Source organism: Somniosus microcephalus, chromosome 6, assembly GCF_052327205.1.
Source record: "Somniosus microcephalus isolate GS21.2 chromosome 6, FLI_Smic_1.0, whole genome shotgun sequence".
Lineage (NCBI taxonomy): Eukaryota > Metazoa > Chordata > Chondrichthyes > Squaliformes > Somniosidae > Somniosus > Somniosus microcephalus.
The window spans coordinates 198,239,419-198,263,490 of record NC_140992.1 but is presented as its reverse complement, the minus strand read 5'-3'; the positions used below and the strand labels follow the sequence as shown (position 1 = coordinate 198,263,490).

Here is a 24,072-nt window from a genome sequence, read left to right as displayed (position 1 = left end):
GTGACTACTTGTGCATTATCTCCCTCTTATGCGAGCTCCTACGTGGTGCTTCCCCTGTGGCTTCAGCAGATGTGGAGGCCCCTTGCTGACTTTCTTGCTGCTCCTGTCTCGACACCTTTGGTGGCCGTCCTCTGGGGTTGCGAACCTGTGAGGGCTCAGCAACAGTCTGCTCCTCCTGCGGCAGTGCAGGGGATGAGACGCCCACCTCAGTTGGGTAAGGACTCTGGTGGGGCTCTGACCGAGGGCTTTGCAGTGGCATGGTCGTGTGAGTGCTTGGAGAGGAGCCCCCACTTCCTTGTTGTCTGCCACCAACATCCCTCTCATGGGTCAGCTCCACTTTAGAGCTAGCAAGTGGCTTGACAGCACCTTGCTGCACTTCAGGGGGCCATGAGGACCCGTTACTGCACTGGAAGTCCTACTCCAGAGGACTTCCATGAAGGTCTGGTTTCTATGCTCAATAGCTGACCATCAAGTTGAACAATGACCATGTTTTCAACACTCTGGTGACTGAGCTCCTCCATGGCCATAGCCATCCTCTCCTCTACCGTAGCCATACTTTCCACGGAGGTTGCCATTCTTTCCGTGGTGATGCGTTCATGCGCCAATGCCTCCACAAAAGCTTTGCTCATGTTCCCGATGGACTCCTCCATTTGCTCTACACTCACAGCGACCCTGGAGACAAAACCTGCCAGAGACTCCTGCACCTGTTCCTGGAGTTCTAGCACCGCTCTCCTTCTGGATGGACCCGGAGGCACAGGGTCAACATGCAGCTGAGCCGAGCTTGCAGAGTCCTGTGCCCTCCGATGAGGACTCTCCACTGCTGTCTCCACCATCTGCTGATGCTCACTTGTGAGCTGTGATACACTGGGTGACAACACTACTCTATCTCGGGGGCTGTCGATGGTCCTGTGGGGAGTAAAGGAGAGTTAGAGATGTGAGGTAAAGGTTGCATGCACATTGAATTGTGCAGATGATCATAAGTCAATCTGTTAGAGCATCAGAATCATTATCAGTCACTCATGCAATGTGAATGAGAGAGATGCCAAACTATTCTGTCACCAGCTTGCTGTGATGCGCCCGTCTGTCCATCCCCCACTTGCGAATCTTCCTCGACACCGGCGATTTCCAGGGCCACCTTCTCCGAGGTGGTGAGCTGGGCCACTGAGGGTGGCCATCCTCCTGTCCTCGCTCTTTCCCTCTTATTGTGGGCTCTCTTTTCCTGCAATGAGGGACACAAGTGGAGTTTCAGTGAGAATAAAGGAGTGAGTGTAGAGAATCCATAGCATAGATGCTTAGAAGGAGACAAAGGGCCCTCCCTGTGTGTTGTAAGTTGTTGTCATTGCATCACAGTGGTAGGGAGTGTGAGGGCTGCATGGTCGAATAGTTAAGTGAATGTGACCATAGAGAGAGAGTAAATGGGTAAGGGTGCAGGGATGTTAGTGTTAAGTGGTATGTGGAGGAAGAGGTTGGCAAAGCAGAGTGCTGATGAGGAGAGGCAATGGGGATCAGATTGAGGGTGATGGGAAAGTCATACTCACTTTTCCTGTGTGGAGAAGGTCATGAAACCTCTTCCTGCGCTGCGGCCAGCTTCTGTGGCACATAAAGATTGAGTTGACCTCCTGGGCCACTTGCATCCACACAGCTTTAGTCTGCTGGGGAGGCTTTACCCTCCCCGAGGAAGGGAAGAGCTCCTCCTTATTTGATCTTGCTCCCTCCAGCAGAGCTTGTAGGGAGGCCTCATCGAACCTTGGAGCACACTTTGGCCTACTGCTGGACACAGTTGCTGAATGAAGCGATCACAGCAATGGGCATAAAGTTTAAAGTCTCCAGAAGAAGCAAGGCTGCTTGCAGGCCTTAAATGCAGCAGCATTGATGACGTCATCGGAGGCGACATTCTGTATGAAAGACTCATTGGGCCAGGGGTTTCCACACGCTGGAAATCAAGTGCCCAATTAAGGCAAAATCGCACTTTTTTTCCACTTCACATCGGAGGTGGGGTCCTGACATGAAAACCACCTGACATGCGCCAGCCCGCCCCCAATGGCAAAATCAAGCTCACTGAGCACATAATTCAGGCTGACCAGTGCAGTGCTGAGTGAGTGCTACACTGTTGACGGTGCCCTCTTTTTGATGAGATGTTGAACTGAGACCCTATTTGCCTAATCAGGTGGAGATAAAAGATCTCATGGCACCTTTGGAAGAAGTGCTGGGGAGGTTTCATGTGTTCTGCCAATATTTATCCCTCAGCCACCATCACTAAAAACAGATTCTCAGGTCATTTATCTCATTGCTGTCTGTGGTATCTGACTCTACACAAATTGGAGCCATGTTTCTGCACTTTACAACAGTGACTACACATCAAAAAGGACTTACTTTGAAGCACTGTGCACATCCTGAGGTCTTGAAAGCTGCTATAGAAATGCACGTTCTTTCTTTCATTAGTAATGTACCTTTCAGTAACAGGGTGTAGATTGCTTTAAAGTTCACTGTCTGCCTCCTTCAACTTGTCACCATGGAATTATAAAAAGCAGCATTTCATTGTAATAAAAACCAAAAATGCTTGTAATACTCAGTAGGTCAGGCAGCATCTATGGAGAGTGATGGGAGGGGAGGAAAGAACAAAAGGGAAGGTCTGTGATAGGGTGGAAGGCAGGAGTGATTAAATGACAAAAGGGATGATGGTGCAAGGCAAAAGGGGTGTTAATGGGACAAGAAAAGAAATAAAAGGTGGGTCTAGAGGAGCTGTAATTGACAACGGCAGGACCATTACCAGCATCTGTTATCCGATAAAATGGAAGCAATGGTTATGATCTGAAGTTCTTGAATTAAATTTTGAGTCCAGAAAGCTGTAAAGTGCCTCATTGAAAGATAAGGTGCTGTTCCTCAAGTTTTCGTTGAGTTTCATTAGAACAGTGCAGGAGGCTGAGGACAGAGGTCAGGGTGGGAGTGGGGTGGAGAATTAAAATGACAAGCAACCGGAGGCTCAGGGTCGTGCTTGCGGACTGAACGGAGGTGTTCAGCAAAGTGATCATCCAATCTGCGTTTGGTCTCCCCAATGCAGAGGAGACCGCATTGTGAGCAGAGAATAAATTGAAAGATATGCAAGTAAATCGCTGTTTCACCTGGAAAGTATGTTTGGGGCCCTGGATGGTAGGAAGGGAGGAGGTGAAAGGGCAGGTGTTGCATTTCATTGTATTTTCTTGTAGGTGAGTTGTTCAGCAAAATGGAATAAAAAGCATTTAAAAAACAAATATATATATATATATATATTATAATTGTTTTACAGGTGGGCTCTGATGACCAGATGATGATTGCTGCTGTTCGGGTTAAATTGCCATATCGGTTGGACAGATCTCTTAAAGCCGTTGTTACTCAGTTCAAGAACAAAACCTCATTCCAGGTAATAGAGCTAAACTCCATCTGAATCTGCAATGATATGGATTCCACACTGTCAGTGTTTATGTTTGTTACTAAGTTTGTGGTTTACTTGTGGGTATTATTCACTCTTAATCTGTAATGTGCAGTATTTTTGGAGTGGCTCTGACTTACTTCAGCTTAAGTTAGTGTTTAATTCATGGGTTTCAAGTGAACAAGCCCTTAAATTTGCAAACTTCCTAATATCATCTGAGTATATCTGAGTTCTTCCACCCCATCTCCTTCCGTATACCATGAGAATATAGCTGTGTACCCATGAAACATCTACCTACAGGAGCATATTATTTATCCAGAGATGTCTAAGGCAACCCTGTCCAGAATTAGGATTTTATTGAATGAAAAGTGGGAGACAGGGGCTGCGATATTAACGGGGAGAGGGGAAGGGTGTGGGGAGGCCAGTAGTGGGCGAAGAACCTGGCAAGGCCGGGGACGTGGAGGCCCTGCCGATCTCAACAGCAGGGCCTCATTTAAATAATTCTGTGCAGACTCTCGACCGACTGCCTGGCTTGCGGGCAAGAGAGAAATTTAGTGGCAGGAGGTCTCAGCTATGTCCTTCAGGATTCGGCTTGCTTGGTCAGTGGTGGTACTACTGAGCCACTCTTGGTTGTGCTCATTTAAGTTGCATAATTCTTTGCAAAGTGTACACCTGCATTTTTCTATCCTGAGAACTGGTTTGGACATTGTCAATGGGCTGGTGAAAGTGGTGAATATCTTGGCAGTCACTGGGATTGTGGTAGGACTGGAAGAGCATCTGCTTTGTGTGGCTGACTTGTCCTCTGATGTAGAGATTGAGAACAGGTTCTATAAAAGGTCTTGCTGCCACAGCACTATGTGCAATGATGTGTGTCCTTTCTACGGTATATATTAATGGAATTTCTAGTCAATATTTTCATACCACATGAAACTGACATGATGCCACATTCTAATCAAAAGAACATTCAAAGGATGAACAGTCGATACTCACAATTCACAACAACAAACTAATGAGCAATTCAGCTGTATTTTATTTCCAGCTGCATTGAACCAATCCACAGAGGGAGACTGCACCATTCAAAACCAGTTTTACCTCATTACCTTTGCTTGATTATTTTTTGGCACATGGTACAAACAGAATATATTCTTCCGAGATGCCTCAGTTGGTAAAGACACAATGGGTTGAATTTTCCAGGGTGGTAACGGGCGTGATTAGGTGGGTTGGGTCGGAAAGTTGCTATTTTTGGTAGCTGTCATCCCGCTCCCATGTGCTTTCCACCCTGACATGTGTGTCGGCGCGGACCTGATCCAACCGGCAGAGGTGGGCGACCCAATTTAAATTATTAGCAGCTAGTTGTCAGACCCTTAAGAGTGGTTTTTACCTTACCTTTTAAATTTAATTGCACGGCCAGGATCCACTGCTCAGGATCCATGTCTGTCAACCTGAGGCAGGGGTTCAGTGGCCATTGCTCCAGCTGATCAGTTGAAAGCATCAAATGTACTATAAGAGATCCCACCTGACAGATGATCACTTTCCTCAGCAGAAGCTGTTTCTCATTGCATTCCTAGTGCAGATTCTGCAGGCTGCAGTCTTTCCAGCAAAGTCTCCATCCAGTGTCAGTTCATTGGAAGAACCTCTCTCACCATTGACAGATTGCTTCTGTCATCTATACTTCACCTGCCATCTATTCCATCAGCAGGAATGCCTTTTATACTGTCACACCTTGGTCCTCAGAATCTGACCATGGTCAACCACAACACCAGGAGCACCAGGCACACCAGGCACACCAGCAGCACCAACAACAGCAGCACCAACCTTCTCCGCAATCACCTGATGCTGCACAGGACAGAGGGCATCAGCACCCGAGCACATGGCTGCCTGGGAGGCCGGGGATGGCCTCACCATGGCCAGATTTACTTCACGTGATGCTGTACATCCATATGGCTGCCACATGATGCGCCAGTTTGGCACCACTCCACACCAACACCATAAAACATCCCTGCAATGACCAAGCCAATTCTAATTGGCTCTACCGGGCAAAGGCAAAACATGGGAGTATTGATTGGACACAGAGGCCTAGAAATTCACTATAGCCCATTTGGGGCGCCAGCCTCGCCAGGGAGCTAAAAGTAGCGCCCCAGAAGCAGTCGAGGCCGCCCGCCGGAAATTCAGTTTGCGTGCCCCAGAGGGAAGCGTGGCGCTACTGGAGGTGCCCCGCATCCCTCTTGGGGCGCTGCAGCTGAATATTGCTGCGCAACGTGCCGCAGCGCCACATGCTGCGGCACGGCGTGCTGCGGTACTGCAGGCCTTCCTCCCCTTCTTAAAGGGGAGGGGCCTTGTGCAGCGCGATCGAGGAGCGCAAGTGCCGGCAAAAGAGCCCGGCACTGAGGAGAAGTGCCGGGCTCTTGGAATGCAGTTGGCACTCCGCGGGGGGGGTGCTCAGGAGGCCGGGGATGGCAGCGTGGAGAGGTGCTGGCAGGCGGCCAGCAAAAAAAATGGCCGCCCCGCACCTCTCCTTTAATTAGCGCCTCTACCGCCGCAGGTAGGCCCCCCTGAACCGGTCGCAAATAGTGTCCGGTGTTAAAGCAGGGGGCGCATCTAAATATCGCGATCGGGGTGTTAGCGGGGCGCTGCGCATACCGATGACATCATCGGTAGCGGCGCAGCGCTAACGGCTAGCACCACCATTAGCGTCCCGCTGAATTTAGCGGGAGGCATGGCCAGTAGCTTCCGACCCACTTAGCACCCTCTTAAGGCACTAATGGGTGGCGCAGCACACTGAATTTCTAGGCCAGAGAGTCTCTCTGTGGAACAGATGTGAAGCACTAGTCATAATGCAATATCTCTCTCTCCCTACATAAACAGTCCTTGCCTGATTATGGCTCGACCAGCTTATGACCACTGTGCAATTAGGAGAGTGTTCATCCAGTGTGAATCCACATGCTGGCGTGGTGTGTTTATATACATCACACCGACATACCCAGCTGAAGATGGTTGGGCCCAGGACACTGCCCCGAGGAACTCCTGCAGTGATGTTCTATTTCAGCATACTGGGCAGAATGAAGAGTACATTTGTACTGAAGAGTTCGATCTGGCAAAAGTACTGCGAATCCGGTTGCTGGTTTGCTGTCTACATGGAAGGATGAGCCATCAGTATAGATATCAGGAATGCCAGTTATCATGTCCTTCTGAACAGGGTGTGTTGTAAAGTCAAGCAAAGAGAGTGGGCACTCAAGCAGTTCCCCTTGGTACTGCATCATTTGGGGTAACAATGTGGTGTGTTTTGGAGTCATGTCCAAAAGACACTCCGTTAGCAGCAGCGTCCAGTGACTGAGGTGCGCGGAGGAGACCCACGTGTCTCCTGGTTTCAACAGATTGACGGGATGTGTGGCAAGTGTAGTACCAAGGTCTGTAGACCAGTTATAAAGGTGAAATGTTTCACCGCCCAGAAGATAGCCAAGAAATGTCTTTCGCATGTATTATAGGTATTCTCCATGCCTGTCAGAATTCGTGAGGCATATGCAATAGGTAGGAGCTTGCCTTGCACATCCTAGCATAGGACTGTAGCTAAACTTAGGTCAGTCGCTCCCACTTCAAGGTGGAAAGGTTTACTTGGATTAAAGGCCACAAGCAATGCCGCCTGCATGACCGCTTGTTTTAACAGGTGAACCGCCTTGGTATGTTAGGAAGTCCAGTTAGACTGCACATCGTCCACTTTGCCTTTTAAAAGTTCATATAAAGGCATTGCCAACTCGGCCAATCTGGGTATAAATGTCCGTTGATATCCAACGAAGCCGAGAAATGAACGTAAAGCAGTCTTGGAAGCGGGCAGAGGCAGTCTTTGAATGATCTGTACCTTTAACTTGTCGGGCTCCTGGCCAGCCACTGATACAGAAACGCTGAGGAACGTAACGCGATGTTGTACTGGCTGTGCCTGACGTGGGTTCACCTTCAGCCCCTCCTCCTGCAGCATTCGGAGAAGCTCCTCCAGGAGTCGGAAGTGGCCCTCCTTTGTTTCGGTGGCCAAAAGCAAATAGTCAACGTACTGTAGCAAACAATCGGGTCGAGAAAAGTTTTATTAGCTGCAGTCATATGTTTATGGAAAATTGTTGGAGCCTTGTGAAACTCCTGTGGTAGATGAGTCCATGTATAACTCTGGTCTTCAAAAATAAAAGCAAACTTGTACTGATCCTGCTGGAGCATGGGAATAATCCAGAAACCATTGGCAATGTCAAGGGTAGAAAAATACTTGGAACCTGTTGGAATCTGGGACAGGAGGATATGTGTCTCCCGCACCACAGGTGAACGTGCTGGAGTAACCGAGTTCAGTTTACGGTAGTCAATGGTTAAGCGCCAGCTGCTGTTTTTTTTTACAGGCCAAGTTGGAGAATTTGTAGTAAAAGCGCCAGCTCTAACAACGCCCTGCTGTAACAATGACTGAATGGTCTCTCTCACGTACGGATAACGGTCATTTGGGATGGGATACTGCTTAACAGACGGATGTGGTGGCCCGTTTATGGTTTGCTCCACATTCATGCGCCTGCAATCATGCTTAGTCTTAGCAAACACTTCATCATAATCCTGAACAAGCGCCTGAACTGTGGGGTCTGGGTGGGTCAAGGGAGGATACTGCTCTGCCTTTTTAATGGTGAACACTGAATGAACGTCCGAAATCTCTGCCCACAGGTCTGGACAGCCTCCCCCGAACCACAATCATTCATTTGCATAATCGACTAAAACTCCATATTGTCCCAACACGTCAGTACCCAAGATCCCTCTCCCATCTTTAGTACACGTTACTACTGCAGACTGCAATTCGCACACGATCGCACCGATTGTCAAGCGAAACTCAGGGACCCTAATAGCAACTTGCAAGGATCCATCAAAACTGCTTACAAGCAAGCGTTCCCCTCGCGCTGCCGCATGGCGCTCAGGATGTGGGGTATGAATGATAGTCACTGCTGACCTTGTGTCAACTAGCATTGTCTGTCGTGGCCCCCATTAACAATGGCAGACACCACAGGTCAAGCGTGGCCATCATGTCAGAACCCCACTAGCGACTGCATTGGGGGAGCCGACTCCCTTCATTGGCTAACTCCATCCTGCCCAAGACCGTCGGTACTTGAGGCAGGAGGCGCTGCCACTGCTGAAACCTGCACTCCCTCTCTGTTCCCTCCTTGACTGGTTTAAGTGGCAGTGGTCATTAAAGCCAGCAGCCTATTCTTCTTATCCTCCAAAGCACAGGGTCCTGGCCTGCCCGAGGGTGCCCAATAGCTGGGAGCTGGACTTTGCCTCCTGCCTTTACAGTCCCGGGCCCTGTGGCCTAGTTTCCCACAATTATAACATTTCATCAGCCTCCTCCTATCCTGACCCCCTTGCTCCCTTTCTGGGGGTCCCGCAACTGCTGTTACAGGTTTACCTTCGGGAACAGAAATGACTGGTCTGGTGATCAGGCTTTTCACATTTGCCCATGCCTGAATAACACTTCTAATAATTTCTGCCCACGGGCTGTGTTTGGAGACAGATACTCCCAGAGCCTGCTTGACTAGTGGCTGTAGCTGTGCCAAACACACGTGTTTGTACAACTCATCATTTCAGGGATTGATCACCACAGCTGCAGGTGCATTTGTACAGATTGACAAGTCAATTGGCAAAGGCTGTGGGGTATTCAGCACATTCCTGGACCGTTCGAGCGCACAAACCCATCAGATTGAGAGTCCCTATCCCCAAAACATTGAGAACCTCAGAGAGATGGTGCAGGAGGGAGGGATTTAGATTCCTGAGGCGTTGGGACCATTTCTGGGGAAGGTGGGACCTGTACAAGCCGGACAGGTTACACCTCAACAGAGCCGGGACCAATATTCTCGCGGGGAGGTTTGTTAGTGCTGTTGGGGAGGGTTTAAACTAGCTTGGCAGGGGGATGGGCACCAGCATATAGCAATAGAAAAGAGGAACAAGGTGCATAAATGAGTGAGTGTGTTGGATAGTACTAGAGAAGAAAGGAATACTAGAGGTGGAAGTATTACCATATTAGATAGTAGCAGACTAAGAAAGACTACGAAAAATTTAAAAATGGGCTTAGAAAGCACGTACATAAATGCACAAAGTGTGGTGAATAAGGTTGGTGAGCTACAAGCACAATTAGCCATGTGGCAATATGATGTTGAGAGTCCCTATCCCCAAAACATTGAGAACCTCAGTAACAAAAGTGTCCACATTTTGGTTAGCAGCCAGGACCACTGGGTCTATGGCTAATCGTACCCCTTCACCTAGGGCTGTCCAGAGAACAATTCTCAAGTCTGCGTCCTGTAGCTCTGTGGATTTACTTGAAATGTTCTCAGGCTGTATTCACCTCTAATGGATTTGCACTGCCTCTGATTGATGCCAATTCCCTGGCCAATGCCTGTGCTGACTCAGATTTTCGGGGAAAAACCTCCTGTGTGACCCGTAATGATCGGATTCCCGCTAGCTGGGCAGCAGGGTTAGTAATCATTCGAGTCCTATCATGCATACGGGTTTCACATCCCACTATCTCCAGTCACCACTCTTAGAGTTATTTTAACATGCGGCTCCGCGTTCTATATCATCCCATTTTATCTCATCCCCGCCACATACCTGGGCAGTAACAGCGGACACGAAAGCCTCGCGGCAGTCTAACTTGCCCTGTAATTCGTATATTTTTAGTTGACACTTGGAGTGGTCCACTCATGGCTGGGCGCACTCGCCAATTCTATCAGAAGCGATACTAAAGAGGTTACACTTAATTTTCTGAACTCTTTACCCTCACATGCTCAACTTCTGTCAAGCCACCATTTCTATTAAATTGTTGCTGTTACTACTGGTAGGTCACAGTGACCTACCCCCACCCCCCCGAAGGTTTTCACTCCTTAACTGACTAGGTGATCAGCCACGTCAGTCCTAGGATGTTGCCTGCACTGAATAGTTTATAAAAGTATCAACTGTTTAATCAACTTCCTGGCTAAACTTGCCAATTTATAAGATCCCAGAGGGACCCTGGTCCCAAATGATTCGAGGTTGACCCATATTGGGGACTGTGATTTAACTTTCTTCAGCACAAGCAAGACTTAATACATTACAATATTCGAGCAGCAGTTTACAGAGAACAGTAGAGACTTGTTTCACACCATTATCCTCTGGGTAGAAGCGCAACTGTGAGTGAGCTGCACCCTGTGTCTCTTGTCTCTCGTCTCGCTTCGTCTCCCGGGTGTCTCCTTGATTCTTCCTCAAATCATCTACCCTTTGTGGCTGTTAAGACTCCCTTCTTATACCCTTACTCTCATTTAAAACCCATGAAGTCCTCCTGAACCAATCACTGGCTTACACCACAAAGCCAAAATCCAATCATAAAGATGCCACGTCTAAGGCTCCTTAGATTACGCAGGTTCTAGTCTTGGGATACCCTTACATCATCTGTTTTTGACCAGCAAGACTCATATGGTAGTTATGGCAACACAAAAGGAACATGTCTCCATAGTGTAGAGATATGGCATCCTTGCTGTTTCTCTATCATATATTCAAAAGGGTTACATGTCATATATACATAAGAACATAAGAGGTAAGAGCAGGAGTAGGCCATATAGCCCCTCGAGCCTGCTCCGCCATTCAATAAGATCATGGCTGATCATCGACCTCAACTCCACTTTCCCGCCCGATCTCCATATCCCTTGATTCCCCTAGAGTCCAAAAATCTATCTATCTCGGCCTTGAATATACTTAAAGGCTCAGCATTCACAGCCCTTTGGGGCAGAGAATTCCAAAGATTCACAACCATCTGAGTGAAGAAATTCCTCCTCATCTCAGTCTTAAATGGCCTACCCCTTATCCTGAGTCTATGCCCCCTAGTTCTAGACACTCCAGCCAGGGGAAACAACCTCTCAGCATCTACCCTGTCAATCCCCTTCAAAACCTTGTATGTTTTAATGAGATCACCTCTCATTCTTCTAAACTCCAGAGAGTATAGGCCCATTCTACACAATCTCTCATCAAAGGACAGCCTTCTCATCCCAGGAATCAATCTAGTGAACCTTTGTTGCACCGCCTCCAAGGCAAGTATATCCTTCCTTAGATAAGGAGACCAGAACTGTGCACAGTACTCCAGGTGTGGTCTCCCCAAGGCCCTGTACAATTGTAGCAAGACTTCCTTACTCTTATAGAGTCATAGAGTCATAGAGTAATACAGCACGGATAGAGGCCCTTCGGCCCATCGTGTCCGTGCCGGCCATCAAGCCCTGTCTAATCTAATCCCATATTCCAGCATTTGGCCCGTAGCCTTGTATGCTATGGCATTTCAAGTGCACATCCAAATGCTTCTTAAATGTTGTGAGGGTTTCTGCCTCCACAACCCTTTCAGGCAGTGAGTTCCAGACTCCAACCACCCTCTGGGTGAAAAAGTTCTTTCTCAAATCCCCTCTAAACCTCCCGCCCTTTACCTTGAATCTATGCCCCCTAGTTATTGACCCCTCTACTAAGGGAAAAAGCTCCTCAGCATCCATCCTATCTATGCCCCTCATAATTTTGTACACCTCAATCATGTCCCCCCTCAGCCTCCTCAGCTCCAAGGAAAACAAACCCAATCTGCCCAGTCTCTCTTCATAGCTGAAGCGCTCCAGCCCTGGTAACATCCTGGTGAACCTCCTCTGCACCCTCTCTAACGCGATCACATCCTTGCAATAAAGGCCAATTCCAACCCCCTTGCAATAAAGGCCAACATGCCATTTGCCTTCCTTATTGCTTGTTGTTACTGCATGCTAGCTTTCCATGTTTCTTGCACGAGGACACCCAAAACTCTCTGATCACCAACATTTGAAAGTTTCTCACCATTTAAAAAATATTCTGTTTTTCTATTCTTCCTACCAAAGTGAATAACCTCACATTTCCCTACATTATACTCCATCTGCCACAATACTGCCCACTCACTTAGTCTATCTATATCCCTTTGCAGACTCCTTGTGTTCTCCTCACAGCTTACTGTCCCACCTAGCTTTGTATCATCAGCAAACTTGGATACATTACACTTGGTCTCTTCATCTAGGTCATTAATATAGATTGTAAATAGCTGAGGCCCCAACACTGATCCTTGCACAGCCTGCCAACCGGAAAGAGATCCATTTATCCCTACTCTCTGTTTTTTGTCCATTAACCAATCCTCTAGCCATGCTACTATATTACCCACAACCCCATGAGCCCTAATCTTGTGTAATAATCTTTTATGTGGCACCTTATCGAATGCCTTTTGGAAATCCAAATATACTACATCCACTGGTTCCCCTTTATCTACCCTGCTAGTTACATCTTCAAAAAACTAATACATTTGTCAAATATGGGGCCAGAAATTCGCGGCCAAAGGCGTGAGTGCGCTCGGGGTACTCACGCATCTGGCCGTTGGAAATGCCGGCGTTCAGCATGAACAGCGCATGCGGGGAACGCCGGCATTTCCAGACCTCGAGTGCGTGCGACTGCACAGACAGCGCTTGCGCAGTGAACTTCGTAGATTTCATTCATGAAATCCGTGAGGGTAAGTCCTCAGAAGTTACACTTGAAAAAAGCAAGTGTAAAGTGGTTCATTGGCTGCGGAGGAAGAAACATTTTATCGTGGAGCTTCTGAAATGCAATATTTTTGTTTGGGAAAGGGAGGGAAGTTATTTTAAGAAATTTTAAGTAAGTTTTAAAGTTAAAATTTTTTTTTTTTAAAAGGGTTTTCAGAACGGAAGGTAGAAGGAGCAATTGTGGCTGTGTGAATGGAATGTGAGAATGAGTTATGTATGTATGTCCACATATATTCCTTTACGTATATGTATGTATGTTTTATATTCCTTTACTAATGTGTATGAATGTATGTTTTTAATTATGATTTTCCAATAAGTTACTTTCTCTGAAAGTCATAATTAAATAATACATTCATACACATAAGTAAAGGAATATATACATAACACGCAAAGGAATATATACAGACATACATACTTTCAGAAGCTCCACGATAAGAAATATCTTCCTCCGCAGCCTCTGGAGCAACTGTACCCATGCTTTTTTCATGTGTAAGTTGTAAGGACTTGACCTCACTGAAAGCAGTAATGAAAGCGGCGAATTATACTGCGCACGCGCTGCCTGTGCAGTCGCACGCGTTCTGCCTCTGAACCCCTTCGTTCAGAGGACAGGAAATGCCGGTTTTCCCCAAAAGCACTGTGTATGCTGAAAACCGGCATTTCATCCGGCCAGATGCGTAAGTACCCCGACCGTACTCGCGCAGTTGGAAGGGAATTACTGGGCCAACATTTTACATGTCAATAAAATGAAAAATTTAACAATTGCACAACTTGCCCCCTCGCATCTGCAACTGAGGGTCCAAGGAGGTGCATTGCGCAAGAGGTCATCATCGTACGTATCCTCACACTGTTCCCTTTGGGGAACTGTATGAAGTGGTGGAAGGATTTATGGCCATGATTAACGCTCATTCCGTGACCGTAACCATCTTTGAACCAGCCATTAGGGTGGTTAGTCCTGTGGCGGGAGGGTTTTACGGGCTCCCACAACCCATCTGAGGGGGGGGGCCACCAACACCCACGGACGCAAGTATCCCACTGGATGTCCACCCAGAATTTAAAGTTGGAGCTCCGACTCCACTTGCCGGGACTGTCTGGAGTGGGGTTCAAAACCCTACTCCTTCTGGCCCAGCGGCGGGGATGCTTACTGCTACGCAAAAGGCCCACTCCGCACAAAAGGTGACACCCATATGTTTCCTGTGCCTTTTCCCTCCCCGTGACTGGAGCCCTATGCTGCCATTTCACGTTGCTAATTGGATTGGGCCTTTGTCATAGCGGTAGGATCCCCGCCGCTGGGCCAGATCAGGGTAGGGTTTCGAACCCCGCTCCAGACAGTCCCGGCAAGTGGAGTCGGAGCTCCGGCTCTAAATTCTGGGTTGACATCCAGTGGGATATTTGCGTCCGTGGGTGTGGGTGGCCCCCCCTCCTTGTATAGCTTGTGGGAGCCCGTAAAACCCTCCCGCCATAGGACTAACCGCCCTAATGCCTGGTTCAAAGATGGTTACGGTCATGGAATGAGCGTTAATCATGGCCATAAATCCTTCCACCACTTCATACAGTTCCCCAAAGGGAACAGTGTGAAGACACGTATGACGACGACATTGCTACATAAATAAATGGAATTTAAAAACTTCTTTTAGGGCTTTTAAAAGTCTTTAAATTGCTTTAATTCTGTTTAAAACTACTTCAGATTACTCAAAATAATGTAAACATTTAAAAAAGTTTATAAAAGTTACCAAAATCTTCAAAAAACTTCCAAAAACCTATTTAAACTGCTGCTTTGCATGTAAAAATGCTTAGCAGCTTGACAGAAACATTGGGGGCGTGTCCAGTGAAACTGAGACCTCAAGGGGCGTGTCTCACTTGCACTGCACGCTCCTGGCTTCGCGCTGGCTGCACTCCTGGGCGGCGTGACGTCATACGCTGCCCGGGATTCTTCTTCTGGAAACACCAATTCCAGGCGTCCCTGGAGCTGATCGGCAGTAGCGCGGGGTAAGTGCAGAAACGAGGCTGCAAGCCCCGTTCACCAATTTCTGGCCCATGATTTTCCTTTCATAAAACCATGTTGACTCTGCCTAATCATGTTATGATTTTCTAAGTGACTCGATACCACTTCCTTAACAATGGATTCCAGCATTTTCCCGACGACTGATGTCAGGCTAACTGGCCTGTAGTTCCCTGTTTTTTCTCTCCCTCCTTTCTTGAATAGTGGTGTTACATTTGCGACCTTCCAATCCGCTGGGACCTCTCCAGAATCTAGAGAATTTTGGAAGATCAAAACCAATGCATCCACTATCTCTTCAGCCACCTCTTTTAGAACCCTAGGATGTAGGCCGTCAGGTCCAGCGGATTTGTTGGCTTTTAGTCCCATAAGTTTCTCTAGTACTTTTTCTCTACTTATATTAATTACGTTAATTTCCTCACCCTCATTAGACTCTTGGTTCCCCGCCATTTTTGGTATGCTTTTTGTGTCTTGTATCTGTCTTCACAGAAGAAAATATTTGTTTAACGTTTCTGCCATTTCCTTATTCCCCATAATAATTTCTCCTGTCTCAGCCTCTAAGGGACCAACATTTACTTTTGCTAATCTTCCTTTTTACATACTTGTAGAAACTCTTAGAATTTGCTTTTATATTTCTTGCTAGTTTTCTCTCATATTCTATTTTTTCCCTTTTTATCAATTTTGTGGTCAACCTTTGCTGGTTTCTGAAACTCTCCCAATCCTCAGGCTTATTATTATTCTTTGCAACATTATAAGCTTCTTCTTTCAATCTAATGCTATTCTTAACTTCTTTAGTTAGCCATGGTTGGATCACTTTTCCCATGGAGTTTTTGTATCTCAATGGAATGTATTTTTGTTGAGAATTATGAAATATTTCTTTAAATGCTAGCCACTGCTTATCTACCACCATATCTTTTAATCTATTTTTCCAATCTACCTTAGCCAACTTGCCCATCATACTGCAGGGTGTTTTTCCATGCCCCATGTCTCTATGACTCTCCCTTGAGTCAACCCATGCATTAAAAACTCCCTGGTTTGGGTTGTTTCCCTTGGACGGCAGGAGCTTTTGCCAATAGTCCCTGCCTAGCCCGTCGATTAGCGGGTAATCCCACAGAGAGAGAGCGACCAAGGCCAAATAGGTCTTCTCCTATGCCCGATGCGCAGCGTCCCCAGCGGGATTACTGTGTAACCCGGCCGTGACCGGATGCCACCTGGTTGGTCATCCGAATTATACCGCGAACCACAAGCCCCACAACCCCCAAGTTCAGACCCAAGGAGTTACTATGGATAGATTAGAATTGACTCAGATGAAACGAAATGGTTCAGGTTGGTCAACGATCGATTCCTTTATTACACTTACAAAATGACAACCTTATTCCTCCCGCTTACGGCAGAACGAGCAGGTGACTGTGGACACTAGCTTATAACCTTAGACTAAAATACCCCCCTGCTGGTTATGCCGGAACAACCCCTTCCCAGAATCTAAGCCTAGATAATGGAAAAACCCTTCTAACTAAACCCCTCTCCTGGAGCCTTCTTTGGGTTGACTTTGAAACCCGCATCCCTGAGCAACTTCAGTAGCTCGCTCAGCAATGGCCCGTGCTCCTCCTTATCACTAAAGAGGAGAGTGTCGTCCACATACTGAACAATCTGCTGGGGCTGGCTAAAATTCTTCAGCGCATTAGCTCTGGTGGAAGATGGAGGGGCTGTTATGAAACCCCTGGGGAAGACACGTCCAAGTATACTGTTGGCCCTTAAATGTAAAGACGAACTTATACTGATCTTCCCGTCGAAGGGGAATCAACCAGAACCCATTTGAAACATCTAGCACCAAGAACGTGGTCGCGGTGGCTGGAATATTTCCAGTTAGGTCCGCTACAGATGCGACTGTGGGTGCGCAGGCTGGGATATTATTGTTGAGGACCCGATAGTCCACCGTGGCTCTCCACGACCCATCAGGTTTCTTGACCGGCCAAAGGGAAGAGTTCACATGGGTGGCAATCGGCCTCAACACACCCTGCTTTACCAGGGAACTCAGTGCCGTCTCCAAGTCTGCCTCCGCTTCCCTGGGAAAGCTATACTGTTTTTGGGGCCTAGACATGGGATCCCCATCTACTCTAACCTCTAGTCAGGCTTGTGGGTGGCGAAAGCATCTAAATTGCACTGCACCTCTGCCTGGTACTGGAGCGGGGTGTTATTGACCAAAACCTTTAGGTCGTAACTACCCCGGGGCTTCATGCTGCAGACGCTCCCTCATCCCCCCCTTGTCTCTGGGTATTACCACTACCTCATCCATCTTATCAGAACCCACCGCTCCCCACAAGCAATGGTTCCTAAAATCTACAATGATCCTGTGGGCCAACATGAAGTCGGACCCAAGGGCTCCCCAGCCGGGCTGATCCCATTTCATGAGAACGCACTCCCATTTAGTGGTGAGGGAACCTAGCTTAATGGTAAGGGGAGTAGACCTTGCTCCCACCTGCTGGGACATGTTAATTTTGGTGAACACGTAGGAAGCGATCCTATCTTCCAAACCTGACCGGACCGTTTCAACCTTAGAGTCATTTGGACTACCCACACCCTTTTCGCCATTTCTGTAGGGTGTTTTTCCGTGCCCCGTGTCTCTATGACTCTCCCTTGAGTCGACCCGTGCATTAAAAACTCCCTGGTTTGGGTTGTTTCCCTTGGATGGCAGGAGCTTTTGCCAATAGTCCCTGCCTAGCCCGTCGATTAGCAGGTAACCCCACAGAGAGAGAGAGAGACCAAGGCCAAATAGATCTTCTCCTATGCCCGATGCGCAGCGTCCCCAGCGGGATTACTGTGTAACCCGGCCATGACCAGATGCCACCCGGTTGGTCTTCTGAATTATACCGCGAACCACAAGCCCCACAACCCCCAAGTTTGGGCCCAAGGAGTTACTATGGATAGATTAGAATTGACTCAGACGAAATGAAACGGTTCAGGTTGGTCAAAGATCGATTCCTTTATTACACTCACAAAACGACAATCCCTACTCCTCTCGCTTATGACATAACGAGTAGGTGACTGTGGACACTAGCTTATAACTTTAGACTAAAACACCCATCCTGTTGGTTATGCTGAACCAACCCATTCCCAGAATCTAAGCCTAGATAATGGAAAAGCCCCTCTCCCGGTTTGGTCAGAACCCACAATTGGAAGCCTCCTCTCACACACACACGTCTTAGCCTGCGTCTTGGACACTTGCAGTTCCTCAGCAGCCAAACACGCGGGCGGTCCTGGGGATTTCTAGAGGTGTATGCTGGATATAATTACCAGCCCTTGTCGTTGATTCACGCGGTCCCGGGTCCGTTCGACTCCAGAGGCAAAACTGTGCCTAACAGAGGCATGCAATGAGGCCTAGAGTTACGTTCAGGCGGTATGGCGAGGCACTCACTTCGGGCATTCCTGGAGAGTTGACGGACGCATTGTTACGCGGAGAACCCCATCCCAGATGGTAGAGAAAAGCAAGCACTGAATCCCCAAAGTTCAGCATATTTATACCCCGTATAATACACAAAACTGGCGGGGCGATTCCGGGTTACCATGGTCGCAGAGATACTCTGAAGAAGGGTCCGACCCGAAACGTCAACTCAAATTTCTCTCCACGGATGTTGCCTGACCTGCTGAGTTTTTCCAGCATTTTCTGTTGTTATTTCACAGAGATACTAGTTGGTTTTCCTGGTGACATCTCTGTCCTGGATTGGTCATCTTAATGAAAACAATGGTAGGCCATTACTGTAGATGAGCAGTTCTCGAAGTGCTAACTGTTTGATAAGTTCTTGACTGCTCCTTCATTGAAAGAGTCCAGAGATGTTACTTTTGGCCTGCAAACCTCATTGCCCATCCAGACATCCCGGCTCCATGGATAAAAGGTGTTTTTCCACAAATCACAAGTTTGAATATGACAAGGCTCCTGTCTTTCATGACGTCAGCATTGAGACTGGTCCCATGGCAACCGAAAAGACAGACAGTTCCTGCTATCTTCACAGAAACCAACAGTCAGTCCTTTTTAAAGTCCAAAAGTCCAAACTCCATTCTGAAACACAGCCCCAGTGCCTCTCCATTTTAAAAGGGTACATATCCATTTTAAAAGTCCAAAAATCCTTCAGGCCTATGTAATTGGCTTTATTTAAGTTTAAGACTCTAGTTTCAGATTTAGGCAAGTCACTCCCAAAATTAATGTAAAATTCTATCATATTATGATCACTCTGCCCCAGAGGATCGTTTCCTATGAGACTGCTAATTAACCCTGTCTCATTACACAATACAAGATCTAAAATAGCCTGTTCCCTGGTTGGTTCCATGATATATTGTTCTAGGAAACTGTCCCGAATGCATTCCATGAACTCGTCCTCCAGGCTACCTTTGCCAATCTGATTTGTCCAGTCTATATGAAGATTAAAGTCCCCCAAGATTATTGCATTACCTTTGTTGCAAGCTCCTACTATTTCTTGATTAATATTCTGTCCAACGGTATAGCTACTGTTAGGGGGCCTATATACTACTCCGACCATTGTTTTCTGCCCCTTGTTGTTCCTTATCTCCACCCGGACTGATTCTACTTCCTGATCTTCCGAGCTGAGATCCTTTCTCGTTACTCTTAGGCAGTCCCTCAGAACCGAGGATGACTTGCTTCCACATTAAGAATGAGTTTGCAGGTGACTGATGAGTCCAATGCGGGACCTACAGTCTCTGTCACAGGTGGGGCAGACAGTGGTTGAAGGGGCGTGTAGGTGGGCTGCTTGGGTTGATGTGCTGTAGGGGTGGTGTCTGTGTAGTCAGCTTTGCATCTGACTGTTTCGAGTGGTTCGAATCGCTCCCACACTCCTGTGGTTCTAGACTCCGGACTTAGGTACAGGCTGCAATACAAAATTGGAGTAGACAACTGATTTGGTGCAAGAAAACTGTGTTTTCTTAGAGTCACAATAAAATTATAACATTGAAATTACACTTAGATTACTGGAATGGTTACAGGCATTCAAGAGTACACTTAATTAGGAATGGGGAACACACAGCACAACGAGGGAAAAATCACGTTAATAATCCCCCTACCCTTGTCCCACCCCCAACATCTAACTAAATTGTGCTAAAAGGGGCCAGGGATTATGCTCACCAATGGGGGTTTCTTGACAGTTCGAATCCTGTCAGTCAAGCCGGTTGCGTTTTTGGGGTTCGCTCTTTGTGTCCTTTGGGGCCTGCCATCACCACGTGGTCCCAGTCTTAGAATCTGCGAAGGTTCTTCAGTTGGGTGGAGTCCGCAGATGCGGTATGGGCGCGGTTGTGGATTTGTCTGGTGAGTCCCCTCTTTTCTTAGTTAGAAATAGGGAGAATAAAGTCTTTGTTGGGTACTTTAGCTTGTAGAGTGGAAAACTTTGGGTTTTGTTCTTCTGGTGGTGGTCTGGTTGTCTGGTTTTGTGGCGGCTGGGGTTCGGTTGGTGGTCTTCGGTGTCGGCTTGGTCGCGGTGGCCGAGATCATTACCTGTGTAGTGGTAATGGTCTGAAGGTATGGCTTACCCGGCCCTCTTGTTATCGCGGTGCTCGTGGTCGGTCCTCCTGTAAGGCTGTAGTTGCGGCCTAGTCATCTTCGGTCGAGCCTGCCCCACCGTGCCCCCTCGCCGTGATGTTGCGTGAGCCTTCCTGTTGGCTTCACTTGGCCCCCTCTGGTGTTGTGTCGATACCTAACGTTGTGTCCCAAATGCTTCTCTGGGTTTGGGTGGGCCTACAGTTATACTGTTATTGAGTTTGTTACCTGCACGCCAAATCAGGGTTAGTTCTTTGTCTGATTTTTGGCAGGCTCGTTAAGGTGATTATAGCCATTCACCTTAACTGGTTTTGGGGCGGTTGTCTCGTTGCTAAATGGCTTTAATGTCTTGGGTGCTTGTTATGCATAAAGTTAATCGATGTCTTCTTGGCTTGGTAGCTAGTTCGAAATGTAAGCGATTATTTATGCAGAGTTTTGATGGGCTTTAAGTTTGTGCAAGATTAAGTCTTTTCCTGAGTTGATTTGTTTAAAGGGAAGAATGCGTATTCTGTCTCATCCAGTTGTCTGGTTTCAAAATAACAAACCTGCAGGCCCAGGCATGTCGAGTTTTAAGCTTTTGAACTTGACATGCTGTTTGCAGGGTCCTGCTTTAACCTTGCAGTTTTTGCCATAAAGTCCAGAGCCATTTTCTCCAGTGTCCCCTTTTTAATAACTTGTCCTTCAGGGTCCCTTGTTAATAACTTGGGAAGTGTGGGAATTTTGATAATCCTACACTCCCCCCTGTGATACTTCAACTCACTTCAAGTATCATACTTACAAAGGTGAGCAAAATTCCCGACCCTCCATAGCCAATCTTCCCTGTAATTACCTATCTAAAATCCCATGACACATACACTCCTCATTCTTTAAAAATGTAGTGTACATAAGCATACATAGGCAGAATACAGTTATTTACACACATCCAAGCATGGAGGGGTCCAACACCCCTGCACCACTTGGTCCAGATACATCTTTATTAAAAATAACACGTCAAAGTCTTTATTAATAATAACAAACACACACAAAAAAAAAAACTTTATTCAGAAACACAAAAATAAAAGATTCAAACAGGTGTATCTCTCTCCACCTTAACATAATGCTTCTTCCAAGTCCTTTTGTTTCGGAATTCGAGTGTTTTGCCTTTTCCCTTGCACTGAGTGCACAACAGGTACAACACTATTCCCAGGTGGCAAACCACGAGGATGTGGGAAGCCATTCTAACCCATGAAGGGACCTCTATGTTTTCAAAAATGTCCCACCAGGGTGGAACTACGATACCTTGAATCTCTCCCTCTATCTCATTTGTTTTCTGTTCTTAAGTGTAGAAATGCTTTTTTGATATCTCTACAGCTTTTAGTAACTTGGTAAGATGTCCTGGTAGAGGGGGGATTTCGTAGCCAAAATGGGCTACATATTTTTGCAGGTTGGTGAAATTTTCAGTTACAGTGAGGTGAACAGTGGAGGGTTTAGGAATGGGGACAATCCGTTCCTGAGCCACTTGCACTTCTGCCTCGGTTTTAAAGCAGAAACTGCTGTCACTTACTGGACACCAGCTATACTGTCCAAGCTGGTAGTGGGGCGCACTTGTGGTGACACAATATGTCCCACCTCCTATATATGCTACCTGTGGGGGAACATGGCCTTGTGCCATTACCTCCATGGTACAGTTTATAGGTCTTGCACCAGCAGCTCTAAACCCGCACTATGGTTTTGAATAGGCGTTCAAGTGCTGGGGACACAGTATTATGTGTGCTCCCTGGCTCCGGCACCCCGAGAGGTCAGTACCTGTCATAGCATGCTCCCACTTTATGACATAAGGTGGGACCGCTGTGAAGCGGATGTGTGCACCCCCTTGAATGACTCCAATGTTCTCCACCCTGTATACCGGTGCAGATCGGGCTGTCCCACCCATGACCAGCATCCTCACTACTATCCCCATGATAGTGTGATTGGAACATCCACAATCCACTGGGACAGGGTTGGCCTCAGAAGCTAGACGGAGTTGACATGGGCTTAATGAATTCTCAAATGGGTGGAGGGCTGCGAGGTACTTGTTGCTGATCCAGGAGGGGACTAAACTCTGTTTTAAATCCTCCAGGTTGCTCCGGCCCTCGCCTAGCAACCATGCCCCATACAGTACGCACACCTCGTTCTGTGCAGCCTGATCTGAAGCATTCCTGTCCTCTCGTATAAGGGCATTCACTGTCTTTGCATGCCTCTCCAGTTCAGCAATGATCTCTTTTAAATGGACCATCATAGCTTGGTCCTCGTGTAACTCTGAGCCTACTACTGTATTTTCATCCATTAAGATTTTTCGTAATTGTGTTTTTAAACCGTTTATCTGTGTCTGCAATTCTATGTCATCCAGGCTGTTTATAACAGAGGATCCTATATTATATGCAGTGAAAACATCATTCCAGGTTCCCCTTCTTTGTCTCCCCGCATTGCTAGAGTACGCAGTGTGTGTAGTGTACAGCTCTGTTTTGTCTACGTTGGCAAAATCGAACTCGTAGAATTTCCTAAACATTTCTCTTAACAGGGCCTGGTATAGCTGTTCTGTCTCTTTGGGGCACCACTCAGGTAAGTGTACCTCGGTAAGGTTTAGAATTACGGAGGCTATCGCGTAGTGTACCCCCTGGTATAGCACCTTTTCGGTCAGCACTAGTACCAGCCCATTCCCTGGTCCCTTGGTGGTGGCAGGGCACCTCTCTATGTATGTCCTTGCTGTCTGGGCCGTGGGCAGGGGCTTTTGGGCGCGTGCCATGAGTTCAGTGGCTTTAACTGGGGCTGGGGAGCGTGGGACTATGCAAGCGTGTAGGTGGGAATCCCATTCCATCCCCTTCCCTTTATCCTGCCATGATGCAGAAAAGATGATGGATATGCCCATGGGGCAGGCCCTTTGCGACCCCCACATGCAGACATAAATTCCCTGTTCCGACTCCCACCACTTATCCCAGCACACACTAGTTCGCCCTTGGATCCCCGTGACCGTCCGGTAGGTATCGTTCCCAGTTAGCTGTACGGTCCCCCATGTCTGTGCTCAGTTTCCTGAGCCACCACCACCTTCCCAGGGGAATCTGTCCTCTGCAGGTCAGGCACACGCTTTTCCCCTCAGTGACCCTGACCCGTCTGGCCACAACCTGTATGCTGGGGCAGGGGAGGGAGGCCTCCCCATCGGTGAAGCCGGTCTGGCTGGAGTACCGGGTGGAGTTAGATCCCAGCCACCTCCGAGCTCCTCCACGCCTTGTTCGCCGCCCCCAGCAGTCACAACCGGTGCTCTCTCTCCTGAGCATCCATAAATGTGGGAGTCCTCCACGTCACCTCGCCTCCCAGTGCTCATTCCTATCAGGGCGAGTAGGAGTATGCCCCCCCTTCATCTCGAAATCCCTTCTGTAAGGACACACAAGAGCATTTAGCCAGGTCCCGAGAAGATTCTCTGGCTTGGGTACAGCATAGTCGAGTCTTGCGACCTCGACTCAATACAAACACTCTTAAAACAATAACACTTAAACTGCCAATCACCTTGTTTAAAATGAAACTAAAACACCCAAACTTAACA

General features: G+C 47.5%; 2 protein-coding genes across 2 annotated transcripts in view; one reads left to right on the top strand and one right to left on the bottom strand.

Moving 5' to 3' along the window:
• The window catches only part of LOC147116322 (adhesion G protein-coupled receptor G5-like), a 793,199-nt gene that overhangs the window by 581,618 nt on the left and 187,509 nt on the right, over positions 1-24,072 (bottom strand). The gene's annotated exons all lie outside the window — the stretch shown is intronic.
• The window catches only part of LOC147116323 (uncharacterized), a 135,478-nt gene that overhangs the window by 72,135 nt on the left and 39,271 nt on the right, over positions 1-24,072 (top strand). The window contains exon 5 of the mRNA XM_085989549.1: positions 3,287-3,400. Within this exon, the coding sequence (XP_085845675.1) occupies positions 3,287-3,400 (114 nt within the window). The remainder of the gene's footprint in view (positions 1-3,286; positions 3,401-24,072) is intronic.